This window comes from Nicotiana tomentosiformis, chromosome 2 (assembly GCF_000390325.3).
Source record: "Nicotiana tomentosiformis chromosome 2, ASM39032v3, whole genome shotgun sequence".
In the NCBI taxonomy this organism is placed as follows: Eukaryota; Viridiplantae; Streptophyta; class Magnoliopsida; order Solanales; family Solanaceae; genus Nicotiana; species Nicotiana tomentosiformis.
The window spans coordinates 54130914-54158668 of NC_090813.1; the positions used below are offsets into that span (position 1 = coordinate 54130914).

The following is a 27755-nucleotide window of genomic DNA, read 5'->3' on the forward strand; positions in this document are numbered from 1 at the left end:
CAATTTGCTCATCTTCTCTTCTTTTTTCCGCTGCAATTTCTTCAAAAAACTCGTCACCTACGTAACAACTTTTTGCATCCAAGTGAAACTTTAGGCAAATTAACTGAACTTATATCCTCCTTTATCTCAAAAGTTTTGTCACTGTATGATTCTTTAAGGAAAATTTGGATACGGTACATTTGACATGTACTTTATTATTTGAACATATATAATTTAAACATTATATTCTGAAATTAAACATAATTAGTACTAGAAGGAATTTTTTCTCGAAAATTTTAAAAAGAATTTTATTTATAATTCTAATCAGAAGCTAACACATTGATGCTTGAAAGGTCTAATTAAGCGATGGGATAATACTTACAAGACATGAGGAGAAATTATGTCAAATTACATAGGCAGAAAATCCTATTAAAAAGCATTACTTAAATAAATATTTCTATATTTGATTGATTTTGAATTCTTTAATTTAGAATAAAGGGCCTCGCATTGCCCGTTAAGAATAGGTAAGCGGTTCTCTATCTTTGCTTCTATTATATATTCTAACTCATTGTATCACAATATTCTATTTTGCGAGATTAGAAAATCACGAGAAAAATTTATTCGCACAGGGTGTTTACACCCCGGTTGAGTTAAGTTAACCATAAATAAACTCATTAAGGTCTATTAAGCTCCTATTTTAATAAATAAAGAAATATAAAAAGAAGTAAGCTCATATATAATAACGGAACATTTGAAGGTTTTAGGTTGCAATGCATTTGTCTTTCTTCTCCTTCTGCACGGTATTTTACGAAAAAACTCAACCGAGAGTGTAAGGGGGAGATAATTTTTTAGGTATTATTTAGTTTGTTATTTTGTGCTGAAAAAATTTCCCTAAGCTTCAGTTCAGTAGTAACCCCACTTAAGCTTTTATTGTCTTCACACAAAAAAAAAAGTCGTTAAAACATAATTTTAAAATTTCTTTTCAAGATTAAATTTGATAATCTTTTCATAATTAGTAACAGTATAATTATGCAAAGCCGAGTGCATTTTATGAAGTTTTTTCGTATGAGTTTAATCTTTTTGAATATACATGTCTGCTGTTTTCACAAACTAAGCCACTTTTCTTTTGTGTGGTAATAGCATATCAAAATAGAAGGCCACACATATTCATCATTAGTAGAAAACAGTACTGTCGATGTACTTGACGTTTCCGTTTAGATCATAACATGGAATAGCAAGATGTTAGGTATTTTTATATTAATAACTAACTAAGGTTATGTAAAAAATATATGGTACTTAACTATGATTAAGTACTAACAATTACAGTTAAATAAAGTGACATGTATCATTTATTTATTGGTGGGGTGTAAACATCGGGTAAGATAAATTTTTACCCGAAAATCATCATCTTAACTAAGAATTGTATGCCTAGATACTAATGTTTAGTTAGCTAAGGATTCTCTTCAACTAGTTTTAATTATTCTTCTAGACACCAAACAAAAGACAAAATTGAAAATTGAAAATTCAAAAAAGTCTAGTCAAGTAACGCGTAAAATTGAGACATTTAATGTGAACACTTTCTTAAATTAGTTTTCTAACAGTCATCAACTCGGAGAAAGTAGCCGCTGTTGAATTTCAACATATTTAGACTTCTCCTTTATATATAGTCTGACCAATAATGGTGGATCTTGCCCAGAACCATTATCTCCAAAATACAAATCCTCAATTTTCCTCTCTTTCTTCCTTAAATCTTTCAACAGAAATGGACAAGAACGAATTTATCTCTCTTAGAGATCGTCCATTCCCTTGTAGATTTCGTTATATATCAGAAGATAACATTCAACAAACATCAATTACTGCCAAAAATCATCAACCAAACCATAAAATTGATGAGATAGAAAGAGTTGGCAATAATGAAAGAAAACATTTCAGCCATCGACATAACTTGTTAATGTACTCGTTACGAGCATCAGATTGTGTTCATTGCTATTTTTGCGAGACAATTATTTCAGGCATGGCATATGGTTGCAAACGTTGTAGATACTTTCTACACGAATCCTGTTCTGAATTCCCACAACTTATTGAACATTTAGCTCACCCTGGCCATCAATTAACCCTCAAGTACACTCCCACATTTGATAGTGGCTATATTTGCAAAGCTTGTCACGTTGGTGACAATCCAGCTTTGTTATTTAACTTTCATTACTCTTGTAATCTCTGTGATTTTGCTATTCATATGGGGTGTGCTTCTATGCCTTGTAAAGTTTTTCACAAGGAAACTGGGCTATCCCTTTTCTACTCAAATCCTTTGAAAAATGAAGCTGGACCACTCCTTTGTGATATTTGCAACCACTCAATAAACAAGACCAATTCTTGGGTATATTATGACCATAGTCATAATTTCATAACCCATTTTGGTTGTGCTGCTGATTCTATATATGGAAAAGGAAAAGATGATAAATCTTATATTATGGGTGTGAAAACTGGATTGACAAATCTTGACGGAGATGACACTTCTATAGTTCACTATCAAAAATATGATGAAGGAAAAAAAGATGAGCGATTTTTTCACAGACATGGTTTGCATTTATTGGACCGTTCACAGGACAATATAGTGAAGAATCATAAATGTGGAATATGTGGATTAGATCTAAGTACAGACAAGAAAAAAGGATGTTCAACTTGTGATTATATAATACACGAGAGATGTTCTCAATTGCCTGAGAAAATTCAACATCCATTTCATCCACATACACTTACACTTGTTCCAAAAAAAGATGGAGTTGAAGTTCAGTGCAATGGATGTCGTCAATCTAGTGGTTGTCATACCAATTACACAGTTCTTTACCAATGCAAGATTTGTGATTTTCAACTTCATCCATCTTGTGCAGCTTGTCCAAGGAGATTGAAAAAGCTTGATTTGACTTTATGCTATTCATTTCCTTATAAGAATGAGGTCTCAAAATTGTTTTGCAGCTATTGCTCCAAAGTTATTAACAAGGATCAGTGGCTCTACTATGGAAGAAATAAGGACGAGAAGAGACACATTACTTGTCAACTTGCTGTTGGTGTTTCAAATTGCTATGTCACATTACGTGATTTAGAGGTCGAATAATCAAAATAAAATATCTCTCCTACATAATGATTATGGTCTAAAATTCGAGTGGATAACAAGTCGGTCATAATCCATATTCCTGGTAATTCGGACAGATCGACCCTTAAATGCTTCATTGTTTTATTTATGAATAAATTAGAATGAATTGATATGTACTTAGGAAAATTATTTTTCTGCTGCGGAAGAGACTATATGTTTTGTTTTCCTAGAATCAGGTCCTCTTTCTTTGTAAATTTCTAATAGTACTCTCCAAAATAGAAGCTTCCACTGTAATCTAAATTCGTGTGTTATATTTTCTTTTATTGATTTATAATCTTGTCTATATTCATTGTTTTGCTTTGACTTCTTGCTTTCTCAACTGTTCTTTTTAACACGGAATACACTTTCTTCGTACTCCCTTATTTACAAAAACTGTTTTTCTTTCAAGTTGACTTCTCAAAACTAAAAGAAAATTAACAACAATTGAACGTTGAATTTAGTTGTATTATTATATTTGAAATTACGAAACCGTGCACCGTACCGTAGTAGAATGTTTCTATTGCGTATTCTATCGTTTTCGTTTCTATCAATTTATCTAGAGGAAAATTGAAAATTCTAGTTTGGAAAAGTCTCGTATTACAGTTTGATTGTTTAAGTGCGCTATAAATTTACCCTACTATGGCTTTTTAGTGTATTTTTTCTTCGAGCGTTCTCAAACGGATTGCTCCATGTGCTTTTAATCGAAACTAGTACGTAACTTTTTTAATTAATTTTCTGCATGTGTTAAACCGGTCGTTACTTCCCTTTGAAAATAAAGAAGATTTTCATTGTACTCTTCATTTTTAAATTAGATACGATATCTATCAAACCACGTCAAAAGATCTTCCATGTTGAAATTAATTATTGATTCTTGTCTTGATCCACATGCCTAAATCAAAAAAAAGTAATTCGAATTACGTCTTAGACGTAAAAACTTTTACATATATTATAAAAATGAGAACGATGACGATTATATCGGGAGAAAAGAAGTTTCTGTAGTGAAAATGATGACGTAAACTCAATATGTTAGAAGTTTTCTTTTGGGAAACTATTGGAACATAGCAGATAAATATTTAATGAACAATATAACCTTCTTAGGGAAGTAGCTTTCAAAACTGTCCATTCCAAAATACTTGTTACGTCTAGCTTCTCAAGAGTAAAACTATATAAATTTTGACTAACATATTAATATGTATTTTTTCACCATATTAATATGAGTAGAATTGCAAACTATAGTCCTTTCATTTAGTTTATGAATATGTAAATTTTGATGTAAAATATTGAATTAATCTAAATCAATTTAGCTTCAAAGATTAGTTAAATTGACACTCAGAGGAACGACTTCCCCCTTAAGGAAATGTTCACAATCCACAGTACACCCTGACTTTGTTTGCTTAATCATTGTCCAAGAACTTCCAGAATAAGAAATGAAAGATCAGACATTCGGAAGCAAAAACCTACATATAGCTGTGATTTTATATATAATGATGTACAACAATGTAAATACAGACAGAATTGCTTCTAGCCACAGCAATTCTCGAGAGACATGCATATGATGCATCCAGGTAGTGTGAAATGAATAAGTAAAACTATGTAAATATCAAAATATACTAGACCGATCCTTATAAAATCATGAACTGGATTTTCTACCATTTAGCAGGGATATTAAATTAATGGATGCAGATAGCAGCAATATCCGCAGATACAAGTTAACAGCACAAGACTCTTGATCTACCATCTTCTCCCCGAGAATCGGATCTTCAAGGTATGAGCAGACATTCTCAGATGATCCAATATGTTCAGAGTGAAAGGTGATTGAGAAAATGTCGCCAGTGTGGATCATAATGTTGTCAAGATCCCTGACTGGTTTGAACACAGACAAGAACAATCTGGTTCAGTGAGCTCCCTTTTCACCAGTCGCTTGTCACGATTTATCATTAACTTAACAAGCGGTAACTTCAAAGAAACCTGTCGCCAAATTTCTTTTACTGTTCCATTTGGGTCCTCATATTCAAAGTAATGCTTCACCTGGAGATGTCACAAATTTCAGGAGTACATATGTAAAACTCTTCATTCTAGAAAACAAAAAAACAGATCCGAACATGTTGCTACGAAAATCAAAGGGTTTCTTATGTTGATTAGATGTTAAAGAGTCCTATAAGCTAAAGCATGAAACACTTGAAGTTCATTCAGGAAAGATAAGATGGAGGAACAAGCAACACAGTAACCTATCCAGAACAGACCATAGTATGGTCTACTTGCAAGGAACTATATCATGCATCAACTAGCTGATCTAGCCACCAATAGGTTTTATATTTCATGATTAAATTGCTGACATAAAGCACTAGAATTAGCTGGATAAGAGATCTTATGCCTTCGCTTGAAATTAAATGAGTCAAGTACTTGGAGAGCTCATCTATGTTTCCAAATAAACAAGATTTATTCAGCTGATACCTCATATCTGAACTTTTTCAAATGAAATTGAACCCCTTTAGTTTAATATGTTTTTTCTTTCTTTAGCTTAAATTTAAGGGCTGTCCAATGTCCATATATTGGCACCATTTTTATACAGTGTTCAAAGAAGTAACATTTAGAGAAAAAATAATAAAAGAAAATGAAAAATTTAAACTAAAAATAACCAAACCTGTTGATACATGTTTCTCACCCTGAATAGAGTTTACAGTACCTATTGTTTATGATTTCCTGGCATCTGACCTAAATTTGAAACCGATTAACTGGATATTTGTCTGTTTGTCTCTTGAAACAATGCCCAAAATTCACAAACTAATTTCACAAATTGAGAACCAAAGCTGCATCCATTTGCAGATCTGAGCATTAGAAGAGACAACTTGAGATGCACGCAGTCACAATATCTATGTTTTCAGTGATCCAACAGGTAGAGAACAGCCCTATAGACAATGGGACATAACAGACTTACACTAGTCCTTGCCCATAACTCCTGGCGATATTTCTAGCCCTGTTTTTATAGTCCATGTATGGTTGTCTAGGCACTTTAGTGCGATAGGTAAAGGAATTATATTTTTTTATTAAGGTACAACAAGAACTAAGCTCAATCCGAACAAGTTGGAGTCGGCTAATATTTTGATTAAGGTAAGGAATTATAATTTATTGGTTAAGTTAAAAGAATTATAATAAAAGAGCAACCCAAGGGAATATCTCCTATAAAAGAAGTATAACTCGTAAGAGTCCAATAAAGGCCAAAAATAATAATGAAAAGATTCTGTTCTTGCCAGATTACTCCCTCGATATGATGTCACCCCCAGGGGTTAATAAGCTCAATTCTCCTTGTCAAATTATCAAGATTATTTCACACATCTTAAGTGCATCAGCTTTTGATGTTGTTTCTCTAATTCTTTTTTCCTTTTGCTTTTTCTTCTCTGTCTGAAATTCCCCAACCATACCCCCCTTCTGCTACCGCAGATTCCCATCTTTAAGGTAGAAGTAGGATAGGTATTTCCGTATAACTTCCACTCATTTGCATCTTTGTTGTCTCTGTCAAAAGACATCTTTGAACAAGACAAAAAAAGGAAAACACGCACGTCACACGCAAACACACACACACACACACACACACACACACACACACACCGTAGAGTGCATGTGTATATCTATTGGTTTTACCACTTCTCAATCATAGCAGCAAGAAAAAAAGGGCAAAAAGAAGAATTATGTGCTAGTGCAATATATGCATGACTACTTTATTTTCTGGCTGTAACAGGAAGAAGAATTATGTACTAGTAAATACCTTTTTCAGCTCCCGTTGGAATTCCAAAATCCTCTCCATGCGTACTTTCCTTAGCTTTTTAACCAAGAACCCCGGCTTCACAGCTGTGTTAGAGTCTACAAAAACTGCAATTTTCTTGTAGTCTATAACATCCTCAAATGGCAATTCAATGTAATCACTGATGATTACAGGGACGCACAAGCTCACAATAGCATCAAAAAGTCGGCAAGCTGATGGAGTATCACCAGCTGGATGCAAACAAAATTTTGAAGTGTGCATCCCTTTTCTTGCCTCACGACGGCTCTCCCTAGATTGTGCACCATGTTTTATGATGACATCTTCTTCTTTCTCAAGTAATTGAAAAAGCAAATCACGAATCTTTCCTCCCTGAAACATTAGCAAAACAAGCTTTACGTAAATAACTATGGAACTATGATGTGAATTGATACCAATAAACAGGAGCGATATCATTTTTCTTTTTTTCTTTTTGCTGACAAGTATAGTGATACCAATTTCGTCAAATAAAGTATCCTTAACAGAATAAATTCAGTAGTAGCAATTTCTGCAAAAGAGATGTCTTAAGGAAAGACGTTATTCTTGTTAAGAAAATAGACCTTAAGCCTAAGTCAACCCCAAAATGAGATGAGGAATACCCAAGACCATATAAGGGGACATCAGCCAATATCCTCAACCAATGTAAGACTCTAACACCCCCTCCCTCTCGTATGCACAGGCCTAGACATTTGGAGAGTGGAAAACATAAAATGGAGCCCGACATTGAGTAGACCAAAAAATAGAGATAGGCATGGCTCTAGTACCATGCAAAGAAAGTAGACGTTGGGCCTAACTCAGCCCCAAAAGCTAGCTCATGAGGTAAGAATTGCCAAAGATCATATAAGGAGACAACAACCTATACCATCAACTAATGTGGGACTCTAATAAATCTCTTTCATCGGTTTGAATCTCTGAGAAAAAATTTACTGAACAAAGCCAGTAAAAGAGATAAAGAAAATAGTTAAGTTAAAAAAGAAAAAGGAAACGAAATGAGGTAAAGAGAATTTTGTTTTGAGCAGAGAGCAAGAATTTAAAGATTATGTAATGACTGCACACAAGCTCAACACATCCATTGACCTCAGATACCATTTGACCAGTCATTAATGGGTTGGCCCTTTTGTATGCTCTTCACTAGTATTAGCTCAAGGAACTTGAGCACTTACACAAGTTCTTTTAATAACCGAAAAATCCCCTAGTGCCTGGCGCACTATTAAAACTCGGTGGATAATGGACTCGTTTCTCCAAATTAAATAACAGGCCCTATGGTAGGGTTCGAAACCGTGACGTGCACCTAACCCACACATCACGTGCTGCACTTGTACCACTAGACCAATGTCATTCAGCCATCACTGCATCAGATTAAGAACCCTATGTCCTAAAGTTTAAACTGTGTGCAGTGAATTCATTATTGCCTTGGTGGCTGTGTCAAAATCACAAAGTCTTTTCTTTCCCAGAGTTTCCCATTTGGGGGGAGGGGGTTGGAATGTAGGAGGTGGAAATACTCTGTAGAATTTTGAATAGCTTACAAGTGATGAGAATGGTCAGGACTCAGGACAGATTAGCTTACAAGTGGAAATACTCTGTAGAAGTTTGAATAGCTTAAGCATTTCTATAACTTATAAAAAAGATTTTAAGCCACTCTATCAAGACAGGTTAGCATAGCAGACTATTCGGTGAACTTATGGAAGACCATCCCAACTCGTACTTGGTGGATTTTATTTATAAAGAGAAAGACACCAAAGAAGTTTGAGGGCAGGATAGATTCCAACCTTAGTGGTCGGTACAACTGCATAATTTTACTAGCTTTTTGGTGTAGGTTGGTATATGTAAATGATATAGACACACTCCTAGTTTTATCAACTCCTTACAAGCTTAAAGAAGGAAAACTTCATCAAAGGCATATCTTTCAGCACCACCTTGCCATAAAATCTGTCTTATTCAGGAAAAGAATGAACTATGTGCCCGTCTGTAGTAACTCGGCACAAGGAAATGCAGGATATCTTACTTGTCAAAAAATGCAGGATATCTTAGTTCCTTCAAGTGCTGTTGCTTTCTAGACTTTGGACTGGATGGATGACAGTTAATCAGTTAAAAGTGTTTATTCATAGCAGACGCTAGATAATCAAATACCAAATAAAGAAAATTTTCCTATCAATTACCTCCTTTCTATATCGATTGCCCATGAAGAAGAGCAAGGAATTCCGATTTTCAACGCCAATATCCCCAGTATATGTATTGATCCGATGTGAGTAGGGCAAGATGACATCCTTAACAAGTGATGCTTGATTACGAGCCAATCTTCCAAAATCAGAAACTAACAGCACCCCGTTCTTCACCCTATCTACAACCTTGTATAAAGCATTAGGATCCTGGCATATAAACACATGATCCCAGCCATTGTTCCTTTTCCAATACTCCTGCTGCTCCAACCATTCAATTAAAGACTCCTGCAACATGAACTATGCTATCACATGCCATTTTTATGCAAGAATTAATTTCTGAACCAAAAAGTTATGATCAGAAACAAATGCATTTACGGATTTAAGAAGCATGAGGAGACCAAAATTCTCTCTCTTTTTTTGTTTTTGTTTTTAATGATTACAATGTAGTCCAACCCAACTTGTGCACACCTCGGCTAATACATTGAATACCGGCCAACACAGGTGAATAATTATACCCACCAAGTTTAGCCAGATGGAAAGAATTCACCTGGTCTTCTCGATCCTTGGTTTGCAAGGTTGTCACACCAGCTCTTAAACGGGTTACCACCTTTAGGGTTGAGAACCATAATTCTCAACAAGACATTTGCAACAAACAGATCAGGGTGTATAAGTATTAATCTATGTTTCCCAAACTCAACCAGGATAGATCATTTAAAACACAATTTACCAATTATAGCTAGCGTAGCTAAATTAACAGTATGGACTAAAAACACAATTTATGACAAAAAAGATAAAAACTTTAACTGAAAAACACAAAACAAGGCAATTCCAGAAGCCCAAATAATGAAAAAATCAAACAAATAGGCATAAAAGGGACCAAACAAGCTGCATTAAACTCAAAAGAAATGCTACCATGCTGAGCCTGATTGCTAGAATTGATAACATTTTGATAATTTTCACATCTGACAAACTACAAGTTAAAGATATACAAGATCAAAACTTTTAACTTGATGACACCATAATGCCAGAAAATCTGACAAAAATGCAAAAGAGTCCAACAAATGCAATCACATTAACCCCAATTGAAAACAAACGCTTCCACAGCAAATAGCAGTGAATTCCCACCTGCATTTCCTCATCACTGTATACAGGCCTATCCCCGGGTGCAACAACTGTACCGGGTCGAATCGGATTGGCCACAAGGCTCAACGACGAGAAGAAGGGGACGTAAAAAAGGTCAGCTTCCTCAGGGTCCAAAACCCGAGTGAACGCCGAGTCAACCCGTTCTCGACTCGGCCGGTTCAGGTCAGAAAACAAGTACCACTCAGCAGAATGCTGATTCCCAGGATACTTAAGCAACGAATCATCACTCTGTTTCTCACCTCCCCTTGCTAATGCATAGCTCACGATAACCCCATATGTAAACTTCCTAGGCAGATCATACATATATACTTTCACGGGTGGAAAATTCTGGGTATTTTTATCTCTGAAACCAAATAAAGAGTTTCTTGTAGTGGAATTGTTTGGTGGGTTAGGGAAGATGAAGTTGTTCAAGAAAGCATATAAAGCTAAGATTGAGAACAAAGTGGTGGCAAGTGTAAGAGTAGTGGGTTTGAGAGTTAATTTTCTGGGGGGCATTTTGTTGTTGAGATTTGGGGTTAGGGATTTGGGAGAGGGGGGAGAGGGCAGTGGTGGTGATCTGAGTTTGGGTCTTGGATTCATTGATTGTTCACAAAAAGCTCAGAGGTGGAACCATGGGAAATCTGTAATTTTCCTTTCAGAATGGAGTAACTTTTTTTTTCGGTCGGGATTTAGACGTAACTTCAACAAAAAATTGCACGGCATGTAGGCCAATGAAAATGGTCTTGGCAAAATGTCTTAGTAATTTTTTACGATTTTAGCAAAATATATTTTAATTGAACACTATAATTTTTAATATTTAAAGCTTAAAATTCTTATTTGGTACTAATAGAAAATAGAAGGTTAATGATCCATTATTGTTAAAATTTATTTGAATGTTCATAATTTATGCTTAAATTTTTAGTTCAACCACTCATTTTGTGATTTACTGTAAAAAAGCACAAAACTCTATTGTTGGACCTTAGAAAATATTTTTTAAAAAAAGACAAAGTGTTATTTGACTAAATTTGTAATTCGGGATTGTTTGTGTTGGTATTTGGAAGCTTTGTTTCAAATTTGAGATCATTTAGAGCAGATTTAGGTGGTTTGGCCGAAGTGAAAGTTGCAAATTCGAAGAACACTTTGTTAAAACAACACAAACACATTATGCCATTCGAATAGAATTCGGTGAACAACTTAACATATATGTAGAGTAAATATAACATAAACTCTATCAATCCTGTAGAGATCCCTGAAGAGCAAAATCATGCCAACCTGGTAAACTTTGACAAACAACTTAACAGATAGGTAGAGTAAATATAGCATAAACTCTACCAATCCGGTAGAAAAATGCTGAAGAGCAATAACTGAGTGCGGGTCCGGGGGTTATTTTTTAAATACGGTCAATTTTAAGGACATTCGGCTAAGACTAACCCCTTGTAGAACCATTCTTGTCAATTAAAATATTATTTAGAAAACAATATTTTTTTGTTATTTTAACTGAAATTGAAAAACTTGTTTAATCTATTTCACCTGAATAAATGATTAATTCACAAAACTTTAACTAATTTTCCAACTTCTAACTCCAAACACTCATTTTTTTCATCTTCAACTTAATATTGCCCAAACGGGAAAGGGAAGGGAAGGAAATGGAAAAGTGAATGGTAAAGGTGAAATAAAAGTGATGAAGGGATCAAAAAGAAATGATACACCTTGAATTATTTTTACTCCTCTTTTATCTTTTATTTCTAATATTCTTTATTTTTTTTATGTAACCATCTGGTAAGTGTTTCTATCATAGGTTTCTTTTTATCGCCTATGCATTTTCCATATCAACAGTCTTCAAGCGTTGAAGGAAGGCACTGAAAGTATGATTATTCTATAAGCTTAATATGAGTATATAATTCAATATATTTGTATCGATAAAGGAACCCGTAAATAGGAACTTAAAGAAAATCATAAGGATGGTGCTTTCAGGTTTATAAGTATACAATAGTCACCCAAACGAAATGGTTGACAAATAGTTACAACTTGGAGGAACTAAGGATTATCAATGCCTGCCACAAATTGACTAAATCAGACATGAATCTCACATTTGTATTCAACATTGGGAATTCGATGTTTCTTTTTTAAGCGCACCTCGATTATTCCCATGGGTAACTGCTACTTCCCACTAACAAAGATATCGAACAAACCCATCCTTCAAGGCTCAGGAGATAGAAAGAAATCACAGAGTGTTTTTTGTCTTTGCTTGGAATTGACTGTTTAACACTTCGTTCTTTGTGGCTGTTCTAAAATGGGAAAACCAAATGTCTAGCTACTTCAAGAAATAACTTTAGAGAAATAAATCATGCAGAATAGGGGTTCAGCATAGCACATACATAGATTAATACCAACAGCAGAAATTAACGGCATTATGGAGAAAGAAACCAGTTGGAATTCTTCACAAAATCCATGCAATGAAGAAAAATATCTCGAGTCATTCACCAAATACACTTGAATCATTTTTAACAATAGTACTTTAATAATGGCAGGCCACAGAAGTTGAACATTGGTTTACATGTGATGTTTACATCAATGCGGGGAAATGGAAAGCTTGCAGGCAACCAAGCTTGATTCTAACCGGGGGGCCATTTCAGTTGTCTCCCACCAAGTACGTGCAAGTGAAGATGGTACACAGATTGACCTATGCAAGAGAGAGAGAGAGAGAGAGAGAGAGAGAGAGAGAGAGAGAGAGAGAGAGAATTAGTAATAACTTCAGTAACTAGGTACTTTTTTTTTCTTTCAGTAAGTACTGTTAAACTTTTTTTTGATTCCTAAAGATGCAAAGAAAACTTAAGATGCATATGAGATGTAAATAGCATCGTATCAAAAAATTCCCCTTTTAGTTTGAAGGGAGATAGACTTACATGCAGAGGCACCACTATTAATGACAACTCGAAAGCCATCGACAATGCCTTCTTTCTCCGCAACTATCTTGGCAGCATAAAGGAGGTGACCCAATATATCTTCATGTCTTTGTTCAGCCTTCAAAGATTGGAACAGAACCAATCAATTACCAGAGGAAATGGCACGGAAATGAACATCAGCAAAATTGACTTTTTTTTTTCCGAATGACAACTGCTAAGTTGCTAACCTATAAAGTTGTTCACAGCCCCAAGATTCCACTCTTTCCCTAAATACTTCTATTCTTTCTTCAGTAAAATCATCACTGCAAACTACAAGCACTTTTCACATACAAGTGCTACAACTTCATAATATCACACAAAAACTAATGCAAGGTGACCGCCTTTTACATCCAAAATATGTGTTTGCCTTAACCAACAGGACTCTACAGATCCCAATTACAGGGGCAAAAGCCAGTACGAAAAGGGATATCACCTTGTGGAGATATTGTGGTCATCTATTTCTGCTGTGGGACAAATAATTTCGACTCTCACACCCCAAATTTTAGTAGAGATAATTTGTGATTTGTGCTATACCAAAAGTCAAGATGCGCATTCCTTGAAATTAGGCATGGAATGTGTGCTAGAATACATACCACAGTGATAATATTATCAGAAAAGTAGATGTTTTGCTTGTACTTTGAAAGTACCCCCTTGGTACTTTTTTGAAGTTTCTTAAAAAAAGTTACCTTACCTGATCAAAAAAAAAAAATGTAGATGAAGGGAAAAAAAAAACACCACCTTTCCAAGCTCTGTTAATCCATCCCTCGACTTCGGGATAACTAGAACATGAATGGGAGCTTGAGGATTGATATCGCGAAAAGCAAGAACCTTTTCATCCTCATATACTACAGAGGCAGGTATCTCCTTTGCAATGATTTTATCAAATCTGAATGCAGAAACAAATTAATCAGAATGCGGTGAGCCCAGATGATCATTCAGTCACCGTGTCTGACAGCAAGTCAAACTGTGGATGTTCACGTCAAATTTACTAATATGAAATAAGAGCTTAAGCAGATCGTCTAATTTACCAAGATCAGCATAATCATTCTATTGAGATTATAGAGTTGTAGTATAATGTTGTATTTTATTTATTTGTTTGTGTTGTAATTGAGTTAGTTAGTCAGTTGGTTAGCTTAGGTGGTTAGGAGTAAGGAGTTGAGTTAGTTACAAGGGTAGTCTGGTAATTAGCTGTCACAAAGGTGTCACACTTTCTCATTTTTATTTTTCCTTATACGTGTATAAGTACTCAGCTTAGTTAATGAAAAGAGATACAGAAGCTTTACCCATTTTACATCATCTCTCTAGAATCTTCCTTTCTTCTCTCTATACGAGCTCAAGGTCAGACAACAATGGAGGTTAGTCTGTCATCTTAGCTTCAATTTCGATATGGTATCAGACCACCCTCTAATTTCTCGACATAAACTTTCTACAATTTCATCAATCTCTTTTCATTTCACAAAATCGGAAATTACAAGTTCACACTTTGACAGAAGGATTTTTGAAATTTTCATCTGATTTCTTCAAATTGAGGGATCAATCACTAATTTTCTAAGAACCTACTTCAATCGATGGCAGGAGATGAGGAAACTCAAGGTACAACTAGTAATTTGGATTCGACTAACCCACTGTACATGCACCCGTCGGAGAGTGCCGGAACGACGCTAGTTCCTGTTGTTTTTTACGGAACAGGTTACAGATCCTGGAGAAGAGGAGTTCTTAGAGCTTTGTCAGTGAAGAACAAAGTCGGTTTTATTACGGGAAAGTGTAAGAAACCTAACGCAGATGAAACAACTTATGATCAGTGGGCTCGTTGCGATGATATGGTTACATCGTGGATTCTGAATTCACTCTCAAAGGATCTAGCGGATAGTCTACAATATGTCAATGACGCTAAGGAAATATGGCAGGAGTTGGAAGACATATATGATCAGACTAACGGAGCGAAACTTTATCAACTACAAAAAGAGAGTAGTGACCTTAGTCGAGGGACTTTGGACATCACAGGGTATTACAAGAAAATGAAACGACTTTGGGAGGAATTGAACACCTTGAATGCACTTGCACAGTGCAATTGCCAATGTACTTGTGGTGCAAAGGCAAACATGCATAAAGTTGAGCAGGATCGAACACTAATTCAGTTCTTAATGGGCCTGAATGAGGTTTATACAGTTGTAAGAAGTAGTATATTGATGATGAATCCGTTGCCCAGCATAGCACAAGCTTTTTCTATCCTTATCCAAGAAGAAAAACAGAGAGAAGCCAGACCAAACAACAGATTGGTCATGGAATCTACTTCATTGAGTGCAAATCGACCTGGCAATACCAAATTCAAAACCAACTACAATCAGAGGGGAAGCAGTACCGGGCCTAACTCATACAATTCAAATAAGTCAAACTATCCACCTGCCAAGTCTTGAATGTTTTGTGACTATTGCAAAAAAGCCAAGACACACCAAGGACAACTGTTACAGAATTCATGGTTTCCCACAAGATTTCAAGTTCACAAAAGGGAGAAATGCAGCATCTGCTGCAAATGTTCATGCAGATTGTGAGGAGATGGAAGATGGCAATCAAAATCAGGGACTTCAGAGCCTGACAAAGGAGAAGTACAGCCAATTACTCAGCTTATTGGAGAAATCCCCAGGAAGAAACACAGGAGAAGGTCCTAACAACAACATGACTTGTGGAGCTGCAAACTTCGCAGGTATTCTAGCTTGTTCTACTTATAAAGAGATTGCTGAAACAACTGTGTGTAGATGTTCTAAATCAGTTGCTGACTTGTGGATATTAGATAGTGGAGCTTCAAATCATATGACATATAGAAAATCCTTTTTAAAGAATATTAGAACCTTGTCCTACCCTTTCCTAGTTACTTTACCTAACGGATATAGGGTGAAAGTGACAGAAATTGGAGATGCATTTCTTGGTCCAATGTTAACCTTAGTCAAAGTGTTGTATGTGCCTACTTTCAAAATTCAAATACAACCTCATCTCTACTCATTCCTTGACAGATTACCTCAACTGCATAGTTAACTTCAGTAAGTACCTTTGTATGATGCAGGCCCCTTCAATGAAGAGGCCTCTGGAGATTTGTAAGGCAAGGAGTGGCTTGTACTTCCTTTGCCCTAAATGTCATGGTTGTTCAGAGTCTGATTTCTGTTCCTGTTAATCTTTGTTCTCACTCTTGTTCTCCTGCATTGACTGATGATGTAAATACATGAAAGAGTCACAATCTACCTTTACAATCCTTGTCAAATGTAAATAGGTCATCACATTCACATAACAATGTAAATACTCTTCACTCAAGCAATAAAACTGACTCTTCCTTTAATGTGAATATTCTTCTATTGTCTTCTGCATCTCATAAAGAGAGTGTTGAGCATCTATGGCATAACACGCTAAGCCATGTACCTTTTGTGAAAATGAGAAGCCTTTCCACTATACCTGTTGATTTTTCCCCCAAACAGCCATTCACTTGCCCTGTCTGCCCTAGGGCAAAGCAGACAAGGTTGCCTTTTGCCCAAAGAACTTCATTCACCACCAAAATATTTGAACTTTTACACATAGATTTATGGGGTCCTTATCACATAGCCACACATGACAATTACAAATAATTTCTTACCATGGTTGATGACTTTAGTAGATCAACCTGGACATATCTTTTAAGTAGCAAAAGTAACACTCTTCAAGCCATCAAGGCTCTTGTTTCCATGATTGAAAATCAGTTTAGTACCTCAGTCAAGACTGTTAGGTCAGATAATGGGCTGGAGTTTGTAAACAATGAAGCTATATTGTTCTTTCAAGAAAAAGGCATAATCCACCAGAAAACCTGTCCATACACACCACAACAAAATGGTGTGGTTGAAAGAAAACACAAATACCTACTAGAAACAGCTAGAGCCTTACTTTATCAGTCCAAATTGCCAATGAGATACTGGGAGAGTGTATATTAACTGCTACATACTTGATAAATAGACTGCCCTTTTCAATTCTCAACAAAAAAATGCCCTTTTGAGCTCATTTACAACATAAAACCAACTTATTCACACCTTAGAAGTTTTGGTTGCTTGTGCTACACCACCACACTCAAAACTCACAAAGACAAATTTGAGCCTAGAGCCACTCCCCATGTGTTTATAGGATACCCTTTTGGGACCAAAGGATATAAGGTCCTTGATTTAGCCACAAAGAGGGTACATGTATCTAGAGATGTGTTTCATGAAAATGTTTTCCTTTTTGCCATTTCACCTGAACATTCTTCTTTTCCCATAATTCTCCATAACCCAATCCTACAGTGATCACACCTGATGATCATTGTAATCATAATAGAGATGCATCAACTTTTATCACTGACAATCCTATATCTGAAGGCACACTCACCAGACACTAGTTCATTGCCAAGCCCTACAAGCACACCAGACCATATTTCACATGTCAACCCAAATTCAGAACCAAATGTTTCACCTTAAGGCCATTAAGAGTTCCACAAAAAATCATTCAACCAAGTACAACACAACATAGAACTCAATGTTAATCAACCAAATACCACACAACATAGAAGATTAGGCAGGAGACTCAACACCCCTTCACACATCAAGGACTATGTCTATACACTACCCAATCTACAACTAGACAATCACTTAAGCAACAATACAAACCTTGAACATCAATCAGCCTCTACATCACTTACTGTTCTTTTCTCCAATAACCATTCTGTGTCCTTTAATACATTGAGCCATGACAGCCAGCAACTAGTTAAGAACATTTCACATGAGTGTGAACCATACTCTTATGAGGAGGCAGCTTTGAATCCTGCCTGGCAAGTAGCAATGACACAAGAATTTGAAGTTTTATATGCTAACCATACTTAGGGATCTAGTTAAGTTGCCTGCAGGAAAGAAAGCCATAGGGTGCAAGTGGGTGTACAAAATAAAGCACAAAGCAGATGAAAGTGTGGAAAGGTACAAAGTAAGACTTGTTGTGAAGGGATATACACATGAAGTTGGGATTGACAATACAGAAACTTTTTCCCCAGTGGTGAAGATGACCATTGTTAGAGCCCTGATCAGCATTGCAGTAAAGAGAGGATGGGATCTTTACCAGCTGGATGTGAACAATGCATTCCTCCATGGGGACCTACATGAGAAAGTGTACATGGAAATCCCACAGGGCCTAATGGTAGAGAACACACAACTTGTGTGTAGATTAAGAAAGTCTTTGTATGGCCTCAAACAAGCCAGTAGACAGTGGTATGATAAGTTGACAGAGTCCTTATATTCTAGAGATTTCAGACATTCAACCAATGATTACTCCTTGTTTTATAAAAAGCAGGGTGATTCATCAGTCTTTGTAGCTGTATATGTTGATGATGTGATCCTCACTGGGACTAACATTGAGGAAATTAAAGCACTGAAGACTTACTTGCATAATCAGTTCAGAATAAAAAACTTAGGCAAGTTACACTACTTCTTGGGGCTAGAGATGCTCTATAAGGATGGTGGAGTGTTGATCTCCCAAAGGAAGTTCACCACTGACCTATTGAAAGAGTATGATTGTCTGGGGTATTTTGTTGTTTCATCTCCTCTAGATTCATTAACTAAACTAAAAGCTGAAGAAGGTACTTAGCTTTCTGATCCATCTTATTATAGAAAACTAGTTGGGAAGCTCAACTTCCTCACAAACACAAGGTTGGATATCACATACAGTGTACAACACTGAGACAATTTATGCAAGCACCAAGAGAGCCCCACCTTAAGGATGTTGTACATGTACTCAGGTACCTGAAGAATGATCCTACTCTAGGCATCTTTCTGTCCAATGATCCTTCATACAAAGTCACAGCTTATTGTGACTCAGATTGGGCAGCATGTCCTGATTCAAGGAGATCTGTAAGTGGGTATCTTGTACTCCTTGGAGGCAATCCTATTAGTTGGAAATCAAAGAAGCAGAATACTGTCTCATTGTCTTCTGCAGAAGCAGAATACAGATCATTGAGAAAGGTGGTTGGAGAATTGGTATGGGTACAGAAATTGTTAGAAGAACTAACAGTTCCAAGTACTGATCCTATTCAAGTTTTTTGTGATAGCCAAGTAGTTGTACACATTGCTAGGAATCCTGTGTTCCATGAGAGGACAAAGCATATAGAAGTAGATTGCCACTTTGTGAGAGACAAGTTGCATGATAGTCTTATTACACTTCATCATATTTCTACTCATGATCAGCTAACTGACATTTTAACAAAGGCTCTCACAGGGATCAAGCATTCAGATCTCCTTAGCAAGTTGGCAGTGAGTTCTTCACCTCCAACTTGAGGGGGTATTGAGATTATAGAATTGTAGTATATTGTTGTATTATATTTATTTGTTTGTGTTGTAATTGAGTTAGTTAGTCAGTTGGTTAGCTTAGGTGCTTAGGAGTAAGGAGTTGAGTTAGTTACAAGGGTAGTCTGGTAATTAGCTGCCACACATCTGTCACACTTTCTCATTTTTATTTTTCCTTATACGTGTATGAGTACTCAACTTAGTTAATGAAAAAGAGATACAGAAGCTTTCCCCATTTTACATCATCTCTCTAGAATCTTCCTTTCTTCTCTCTGTATGAGCTCAAGGTCAGACAACAATGGAGGTTAGTCTGTGGAGGTTAGTCTGTCATCTTAGCTTCAATTTCGATACATTCTTTCTCAGGAAAGGCAATCAAGAAGCATATAAACAAACTATTGTCACAACAAACATTTGTTGCCTTGTAAAATTCAAATGTCCAATTAACTTCAAATTTTTCCTTTTTTCTCTTTAAGATAGAAGTTGTTAGGTGATTTATAGTACAAAATGTATTAGATGGAACAGTTGGAGGCCAAATATGAGGTAACATCTTGAACAAAAACTGAACGATGATATTTAATGAGAATTGAAGTAATTATTTTTTTGATAAGGGAGAATTGGAGTAATTATTTGAAGAGTCAGAATATCCAATTACTATCTAGGTCACATTCTTCTCAAAAGTAGACATATTTGTTGTTCTTAGAGATGCATTTTTAGTTATCATCTACCATAAGTAATCAACAAAATATACGGGAAACAAATAACGGATGTTGTAGCAATCAGCCTTTTTATTTTTGCTGACTGCTATGTGCGTAAAAAAAACCCTACGTTCCAATGCATCTGATTCCAAAATCCAAACTCCAGTTCTTGAGCAAACCTATACACTAGGGAGGTTTTTGAAATGAGAAATGCAAGTGAAAGGATACCTATCCAAAAGAAAAGCACAATAGACAAAAAGATGCAGACTTCAAAAATAATGGTATTGACGTAAAAAATTTAGTGCCTACGACTTCGACGTTTTACTTAAAGGATAACTCTACAGTGTGATTCTTCTCAATTATTATCTCCAGTAGTCAATAAAATTAAAGGACTTCTATTTCCATATTCATAAGGAACACTTAAACTCTATAGACAATCAGAAAGAGTGATATAAACACTCTGTTAATTTGTTTCAAGTTTTGACAATCTAAACTTAATCAAGTAATAGAACTAAAATCGTTCTATCCACAGGAAAATAGTACATGGTTGGAGCTCCAGTATCAGCATTTACAGCAGCTGTCCTGGCAGCTGCTTCCTCATCATGTGCAGCAGCTACATAAGACCTGTCTTTACAAAAAGAAAACAAAATTCAATGAGAAACTTGAAGAGGAACTCTGGGAGCAGAGAAAGCACGTTCTAAATTACAAATATTCCTATAAGTAAGCTCCCGATTCGTAACTCTTTTAATTAAACATAGATCATAACTTTTCATGCTCAGGGGCTACGCTACAAACTTCTTTTCTAGCACAGAAATAGTTTTTTATAAGTATTTTATTGCAAAAGCAGCTTCTAAGATAGTGACGAGATTATATCAGATTCTTGCCTTAAATTGTTTGATTTGAAACTGTTATCTTGTGTAGAACGTGAAGATTTGGGATATGACTTGATTGCTACTAATTGGAGTTAAACTAACATGTAAAATTTACTAATCTATGTAAGTAGTACAAATTCATAACAGCTTGTGAGAATAATCATGCTTGTATGCCATAGGTTAAAATTCAAAAAAGTTGTTCACAGCTGTACTGATCTACTCTAAAGTTCCTATCTCGTGAAGTCCATCCATGCAGTTGATAAGAGGTCATCATTACCAGCAATAGAGAAAGCATATGAAAAAAAAGAAAAACTTCCATGCCAAACAATACCTTTCCGACTACAAGATAAAACTCTACCCACCAGTAAAAGAAGATTATCTCCCATGCACAAGTTACTACAGGTAATGCAGATTCACTGACAGATATAGACCCTTAAATAATGTATTCCTGATTATAATTCCTCGCAAAGGATTTTAAACACATCAAAAACAATTAGGAAACCTTTATGAGGATCAAAGTATTATTTCTATGATATTTTGGAACAGTCAAAGTCTGGATTATAGCCTCAGTTACAGCTTTAAAGAAAGAGAACGACAACGATGAAGGGAATTCACATTCAAATGACAACTCACATGACTACAATCACATATATGCGTAATGTAGTAAAAGAGAAGCAACGCAGAAAAAGCATTCCACTTTGAAATGAAAACAACAAAGACTCAGACTACCAAGAAGAGTAATCATCCCTCGAAGAAGATGACATAATCAAACATTCAGTAGCTCCACACACTGTACAACCTCAGACAACCATCACAAGAACTTGCATTCAGATGACAAAATATGTATGGAATGACTTGTCAGAATTAGTATCACTCTGTCTCAATTTTTGTGACACTCTTTTCATTTGGGAACAACCCGTAATGTTTTAACACAATTACATTTCTATAAACAACTGTCAGTAACTCGAAATTCATAAAACTTAATTCAAATTTTTAAAATTTTGACCTGTTGTTTTGTCTATCAAATAAACTTTTCAACCATTACTAAAGTAGATTCTTAACTATCACTAATATATTTGCAAGTCATTTAATATCTTAAACACAATAATTAAAATAATACAAGAAACCCAGTCTGCAGGAGCATGTCAGGAAATGATAGATTCCTCAGCAAAAACAAGACAAAGTTAATAGTACAACAGCTCCAGCATGCAGTACAAGCTCACCCCACCAAGAACAACATATAAGCAATGTCTGTTTAATCGAATATGGATATATTATTGAACCGCTGAAGTCCGGTTTTCGTGAGAATTTACAAAACCTGAGAGAATGAAGGGGATGACGCAAGGCTGGTGGAGTTGTTGCGATGAAATTTGATGCCTTTATGAAACCCAAAGCTTTCACTACGGAAGAAGGGCCTCTGCAAAATCACATCTTTCTGAGAGTAGAGATGGAAAAAAGGAGAAAATGGGCGGGGGTGGGGAGAGGAAAATGTACCGGAAAAGGGTGAGAGAGCTCGTCATAGCAGCCATGGGAGTGAGAGAAAACGACAATGCTGCAATTTATTGATCGAATAGAGGAAATTGAAGAAAATCTAAGGGTCTCTGAGCAATTACTTTTATTGCGTAATTTCCATGATGGCAATTTATTTTTTAAAGTAGTACTAGTATGGCGTAATTGTTTTGGATAGAATTCGTAAATGCAATTCGCAACTCATAACATTTTCTCTTTCGGGAAATTTAACTACTACCTCGGTCTTATATTAATAGTTATGATTATTAAAAATAATTATTTCAAATTATATGTCATTTTAAAAGTTTAAGATAAAATTAATTATTTTTTTTTTTTTTTACCCTTAGTAATAATTATTTTTGAAGATAGAGATAACACATAAATAGAATAAATATTCAATGAAAAAAGGTTATATCTTAAGACATAAATAATGGTAGAATTGTCTAATTCTTTTCCTAATTAATATTTCTTAAGTAACGTGTAAAAAAGAAACACGACACATAATATGAGCCGGATGGAGTAATTCATTAGTAAAGTCAAAATTTGCATAAGGTCAATCTTCAATTTATGGCATATTAGCTTTGTTAGGATCAAGAACAAATAATATTTGCTAATGACAAAAAGTTTTGAATAATTCGAAAATTTAACCGATATTAAAATTAAATTATTTATTAAACTAATATTTTATACCATTTTCTTTCAGATTGGACAAATTAGGGGGTTTCTCTTCTTCTTTTTGGGAAGAGAAATCTGGGACAATTGGAGACCTCTTTATATTTTGTTTACCTGGGGAGTACTTACTATTTACTCTGCTATACGATTTCTCTTTTTAATTTATAAGTAATTCTCTTTTTGTTTTATTTATTGTTATAGTTTGATTTGGCATAAAATTTTAAACGGATGACTTTTGAAATTTGTGATATTAAATAAGTTATCTATATCTATATTATTATAAAAGTATGAATATAATGTCGGTTTAAGAAAATAGTCTTAAAATATCTATTTCATATTGGATAAAATTGTAATAACCAAACTTTTGCCTAATAGCTAGACGTTGAGTTATTTCTATTTAACGTTTGTAACGGAGACCACTAAAAGAATCTTAGTTTGAATAGCCCTGCGACTGGTTTGATTACAATCTGTATTTACTTCCATATGTGGTATTCCTTCGAATAGGGAAAATCGTAAGGTAAACATTTTTTCTAAAACTAATACTTAGGTTTCCAAAGTAAATTGTGAAATGAATATGAATCATGAATGAGCTGGCGAAAAACCTTAAGCCAATGGATTATTTTCATATTTAGAGGTAGGTCTTGCACATAGGACAAAAACGTACTACTTTGGTGTATGTATCTTAAACTTAAAGTATACTACTAATTATTATATTGGAATGTGCTTCCACTATTTTTGTGTGCTTCATCTAACATCTATGTAAAGTGATTTCTTGCTACTTTCAAGAAGTTTTTTTTGTATATACAATTTTCAAACTTTTAGCTTTTATTCCAAAGTTTGATTTTGCTAAAGACTCTATGTTGATAAGATAAGAAAATTCAGTAGGTTGACAAGAAGTTATTAATACTTTCTTTAATTGTTCTTATTGTTCTTTTCTTCTGAATTCAAAGTTCAATTTTGCTATAGAGTCTATGTTCAAAGGAAAAAAAAATTAATTGACAAAAGTTGGTAAAGGGGAAACCAATATCCATTACCAAGTATTGTGTTTTCCCCCTTCATAACACTTTTGTAGTTTCCTCCTTTGGTTTGTTATGTTGACATTTTCTATATACTGGATCATGTTATAAAACCAGTATAATTCACATAATATTTATACAATTATTATTATTATTATTATGACAATACAATTGTAAGTACTGAAATATAAATCAAAATAGTTAGAAAAGGTAATTTTCACATGTAAAGTTTACAACGATGTTAAAGAGTGTAAATCATCGTATGCTATCAAGTGATAGTTTATACAAATTTTGATGTAAAAATTGCAATTCCTATTCAAATTACGACTTTTAAAGCAAAACATTTTTGGGAACAAAATAACTTTTTGGGAAAGGACATAACTGTAATAATTTATTTTTGGACGATAATACATTTTATGTTAATCTTTTTTAATATTTAATATTTTAAAATTAATAAAATTTTGTCTTTTAAATTCTTATTAATAATATGTATGAAGGTTTAATAAAATTAATTTCATAAGAATCTTTCATATTGGTAATACATTACCACTTCATAATGTCCAATACCAAGAAAAATAAAAGTAATATTAAATGAACTGCATTAAGCATTGAAATTGAGAAAAAATATCTCCACAATAATATATTTTTATATTATATTCGAACTGTTTTCCTACTCAAATAATATCTTTTTATTATTAAATTTTGGATAATATTAAAAAATATACCCAATTATCTTAAAACAACTAAGAAAATATTTAAGAATATACATGTGTGAGAAAGAAAAAGAAAAATGGTTGGTAAGAGTCAATACCACTAATGATTTTGAAAACATAAAAGATCTAAAATTGGAATGTTAGATCGATCTTTTTACTACTTTGAAAATAAAATTTATGGTGGATAAAATTATAATTACAATTACATATTCAAAACAAGAAATTAACTAATATAAAGAATTTGAATCAACATAAAATAAATTAATTTTTATGGTAAAATTAAATAATTAAATCTTTTAATTAATTATTTAGCAAGAGATACCTATTCAATTATTTTTTAAATTCATCATATGAGTAAAATTATTTTTCAAGTTAAAAAAAAGTCTTAGGGTACATAAATTTATTCCATAAAAAGAGCGTTAGAGATTAAAAAAAATTAAAACACAAAGTAAAAAAGGGTTAGTATAGTATTAAAAATCAAAAAGTTATACAAGTGTCTAAGAAAGCACAATCAGAGCTAAATCCTGAATAAGAACAAGCTTTCAAGACTATATTATAAACAGTAGACTCTGGTATTGCAGGATTATTCTTTATAGATGTTTCCGACGGAATCAAAATAATATTCATATATCATGCATTTCTTGCAAATGTTAGATCAAGAGGCATGATTGTCACGACCCAAACTAGCCCTGTCGTGATGGCGCCTATCGTGGAACTAGGCAAGCCGACTCATTTCCGAAACAAGCTGATATTTTCATTTCAAAGAAAATTTCAAGGCTATTTAACATAAAAACCTTCGTAAAGGAGTTCGAATCAAAATAAAAGTACGGAAAAGAAAAGTCTGACATCGGGATGTCACTAGTCATGAGCATCTACTACAATTTGTCTGACAATATCGAGACTAACATAGTCTGAAAAATAGCTAAATATAACTAAAGGAAGATAAGAGAGAGAAGAGCAGGGCTGCGATCGCGAGGCAGCTACCTTGCTATCCCCGAGAAAATCTGCAACCGGAATAGTTAACAGCCGCTACCATGTTCAGCTACACCTAGATCTGCACACAAGGTGCAGGGAGTAACGTGAGTATGCCAACTCAGTAACTAACAACAGTAAATAAATACTGAGCAGTAGGGACGAGCAATAAAGCATATGAAGTTCATATCATGAAATCTCGGTAAAATACAACATGCTTTAAAAATAAATATTTGAATCAAATCATCTCGTTTAAACCCAATTTCAGTAAAAATCATTTAAAGATATATATTTGTTTCAACAGTTTTTCAAACAAAGGCTCAATGCAAAGGTGAGCAAAAAAATGATGAAATCATAGTCAGCCCCTAGGGCAACATCACTTGTATACAGTCCATCGGGCAAACCTCACAATCACTCGTATACAGCCCATCGGGCAAACCTCACAATCACTCGTATACAGCCTATCGGGCATACCTCACAATCACTCATGCCTACCAGTCACTCGGCACTCGCACTCAGTAGGTACCTGCGCTCACTAGGGGGTGTACAGACTCCGGAGGGGCTCCTTCAGCCGAAGCATTATATCAAGCCAAATCATGGCATAAATCAATCAGGCCCTCGGCCTATATCAAACATGTTGCGGTGTGCAGTCCGATCCCATAAATATCCTCACAAATCAGGCCCTCGGCCTCACTCAGTCATAAACCTCTCAAGCCACCCGGGCTCTCAGTAAAGACAGGGTACTCAGCCCAAAACAACATTTATATGCATCAAAACAGAGTAATAAAACTGAGTTACGTAGTAAACAAGTATAACCATGACTGAGTATAGATTTTCAATCGAAAACAGTGAGAGGATAGTAAGAAAAAGGCCCCTAAGGGTCCAAACAACACTGGCACAAGGCCCAAACATGGCACTCCCATCACAATCCCCAACGGTGTACGCCCACACGCCCGTCACCTAGCATGTGCGTCACCTCAAAATAGTATAATGATATGAAATTCAGAGTTTCATACCCCCAGGACTAGATTTACAATCGTTACTTACCTCAAACAGATCAAATCCCTACTCCGCAATGCTCTTGCCCTTCGATTTGGCCTCCAAATGCTACGAATCTATTCATAATCAGTACAAATACCATCAATTTATGCTAAAGGAATGAATTCCACAAGAAAAACTACCAATTTAGACCAAAAATCCGAAAGCGGCTAAAACCCGGCCCCCGGGCCTACGTCTCGAAATCCGACAACATTTACAAAACTAGAAAGCTCATTCACTCACGAGTCCATACATATGAAATTTATCAAAATCTGACCTTATTTGGTCCCTCAAATCCTTAAATCAAACTCTCCAAAATCCCAAGCCCTAACTGTCACGCCCCGAACCTGGGAGCGAGACCGGCACCCGGTGCCTCACCTAACCTAGCACACCAAATTGCAACTAAGGGACTCTGAACATATAATGTCATAATTTGTCCATGGGGCCACCTTGCAAGACAATTTGCGAAGCAAAATATAAAATTGAATGAAAACTAGCGATGACTAAACATCAATGTAAAGCTGGGCCGACAAGGCCATCATAACTACTACAACTGACAAATCACCAAAATATACATACCAGGCCTACAAGCCCAACATACTGCACTAACCAACAGGATATGTCTACAAGCCTCTACTGATGGATATATTGTGATCGGAACAGGGCCCCGACCTACCCATAACATATATACATACATATAAAAGATGTACACGAAAACCTAGATCCGATAACTCCGAAGGACGTGGAGATTACCGATCAGGCAGAACTCTGGAAACACCTACTGAGGAGGTCTACCCGTCTATCTATC

The 27755-nt window shown here is 35.1% G+C and overlaps 3 protein-coding genes across 3 annotated transcripts; 1 reads left to right on the forward strand and 2 right to left on the reverse strand.

The window, feature by feature from the left end:
- The first annotated feature begins 1666 nt into the window (after positions 1–1666).
- LOC104100954 (uncharacterized) lies at positions 1667–3416 on the forward strand. The gene has a single exon (XM_009608328.4). The coding sequence runs from the start codon at positions 1742–1744 to the stop codon at positions 3092–3094; it is 1353 nt and encodes a 450-aa protein (XP_009606623.2). The 5' UTR covers positions 1667–1741; the 3' UTR covers positions 3095–3416.
- Positions 3417–4554: 1138 nt separating this feature from the next.
- On the reverse strand, positions 4555–10929 carry LOC104100953 (probable arabinosyltransferase ARAD1). Its single transcript, XM_009608326.4, has 4 exons — positions 10199–10929; positions 9071–9358; positions 6879–7244; positions 4555–5140 (listed from the first exon to the last, which is right to left on the reverse strand). The coding sequence occupies exons 1-4, from the start codon at positions 10793–10795 to the stop codon at positions 4952–4954; spliced, it is 1440 nt and encodes a 479-aa protein (XP_009606621.1). The 5' UTR covers positions 10796–10929; the 3' UTR covers positions 4555–4951.
- Positions 10930–12578: 1649 nt separating this feature from the next.
- Positions 12579–22676, reverse strand: LOC104100952 (14 kDa zinc-binding protein). Its single transcript, XM_009608325.4, has 6 exons — positions 22522–22676; positions 22346–22444; positions 20699–20779; positions 13879–14026; positions 13102–13219; positions 12579–12878 (listed from the first exon to the last, which is right to left on the reverse strand). The coding sequence occupies exons 1-6, from the start codon at positions 22554–22556 to the stop codon at positions 12811–12813; spliced, it is 549 nt and encodes a 182-aa protein (XP_009606620.1). The 5' UTR covers positions 22557–22676; the 3' UTR covers positions 12579–12810.
- Positions 22677–27755: the final 5079 nt, after the last annotated feature.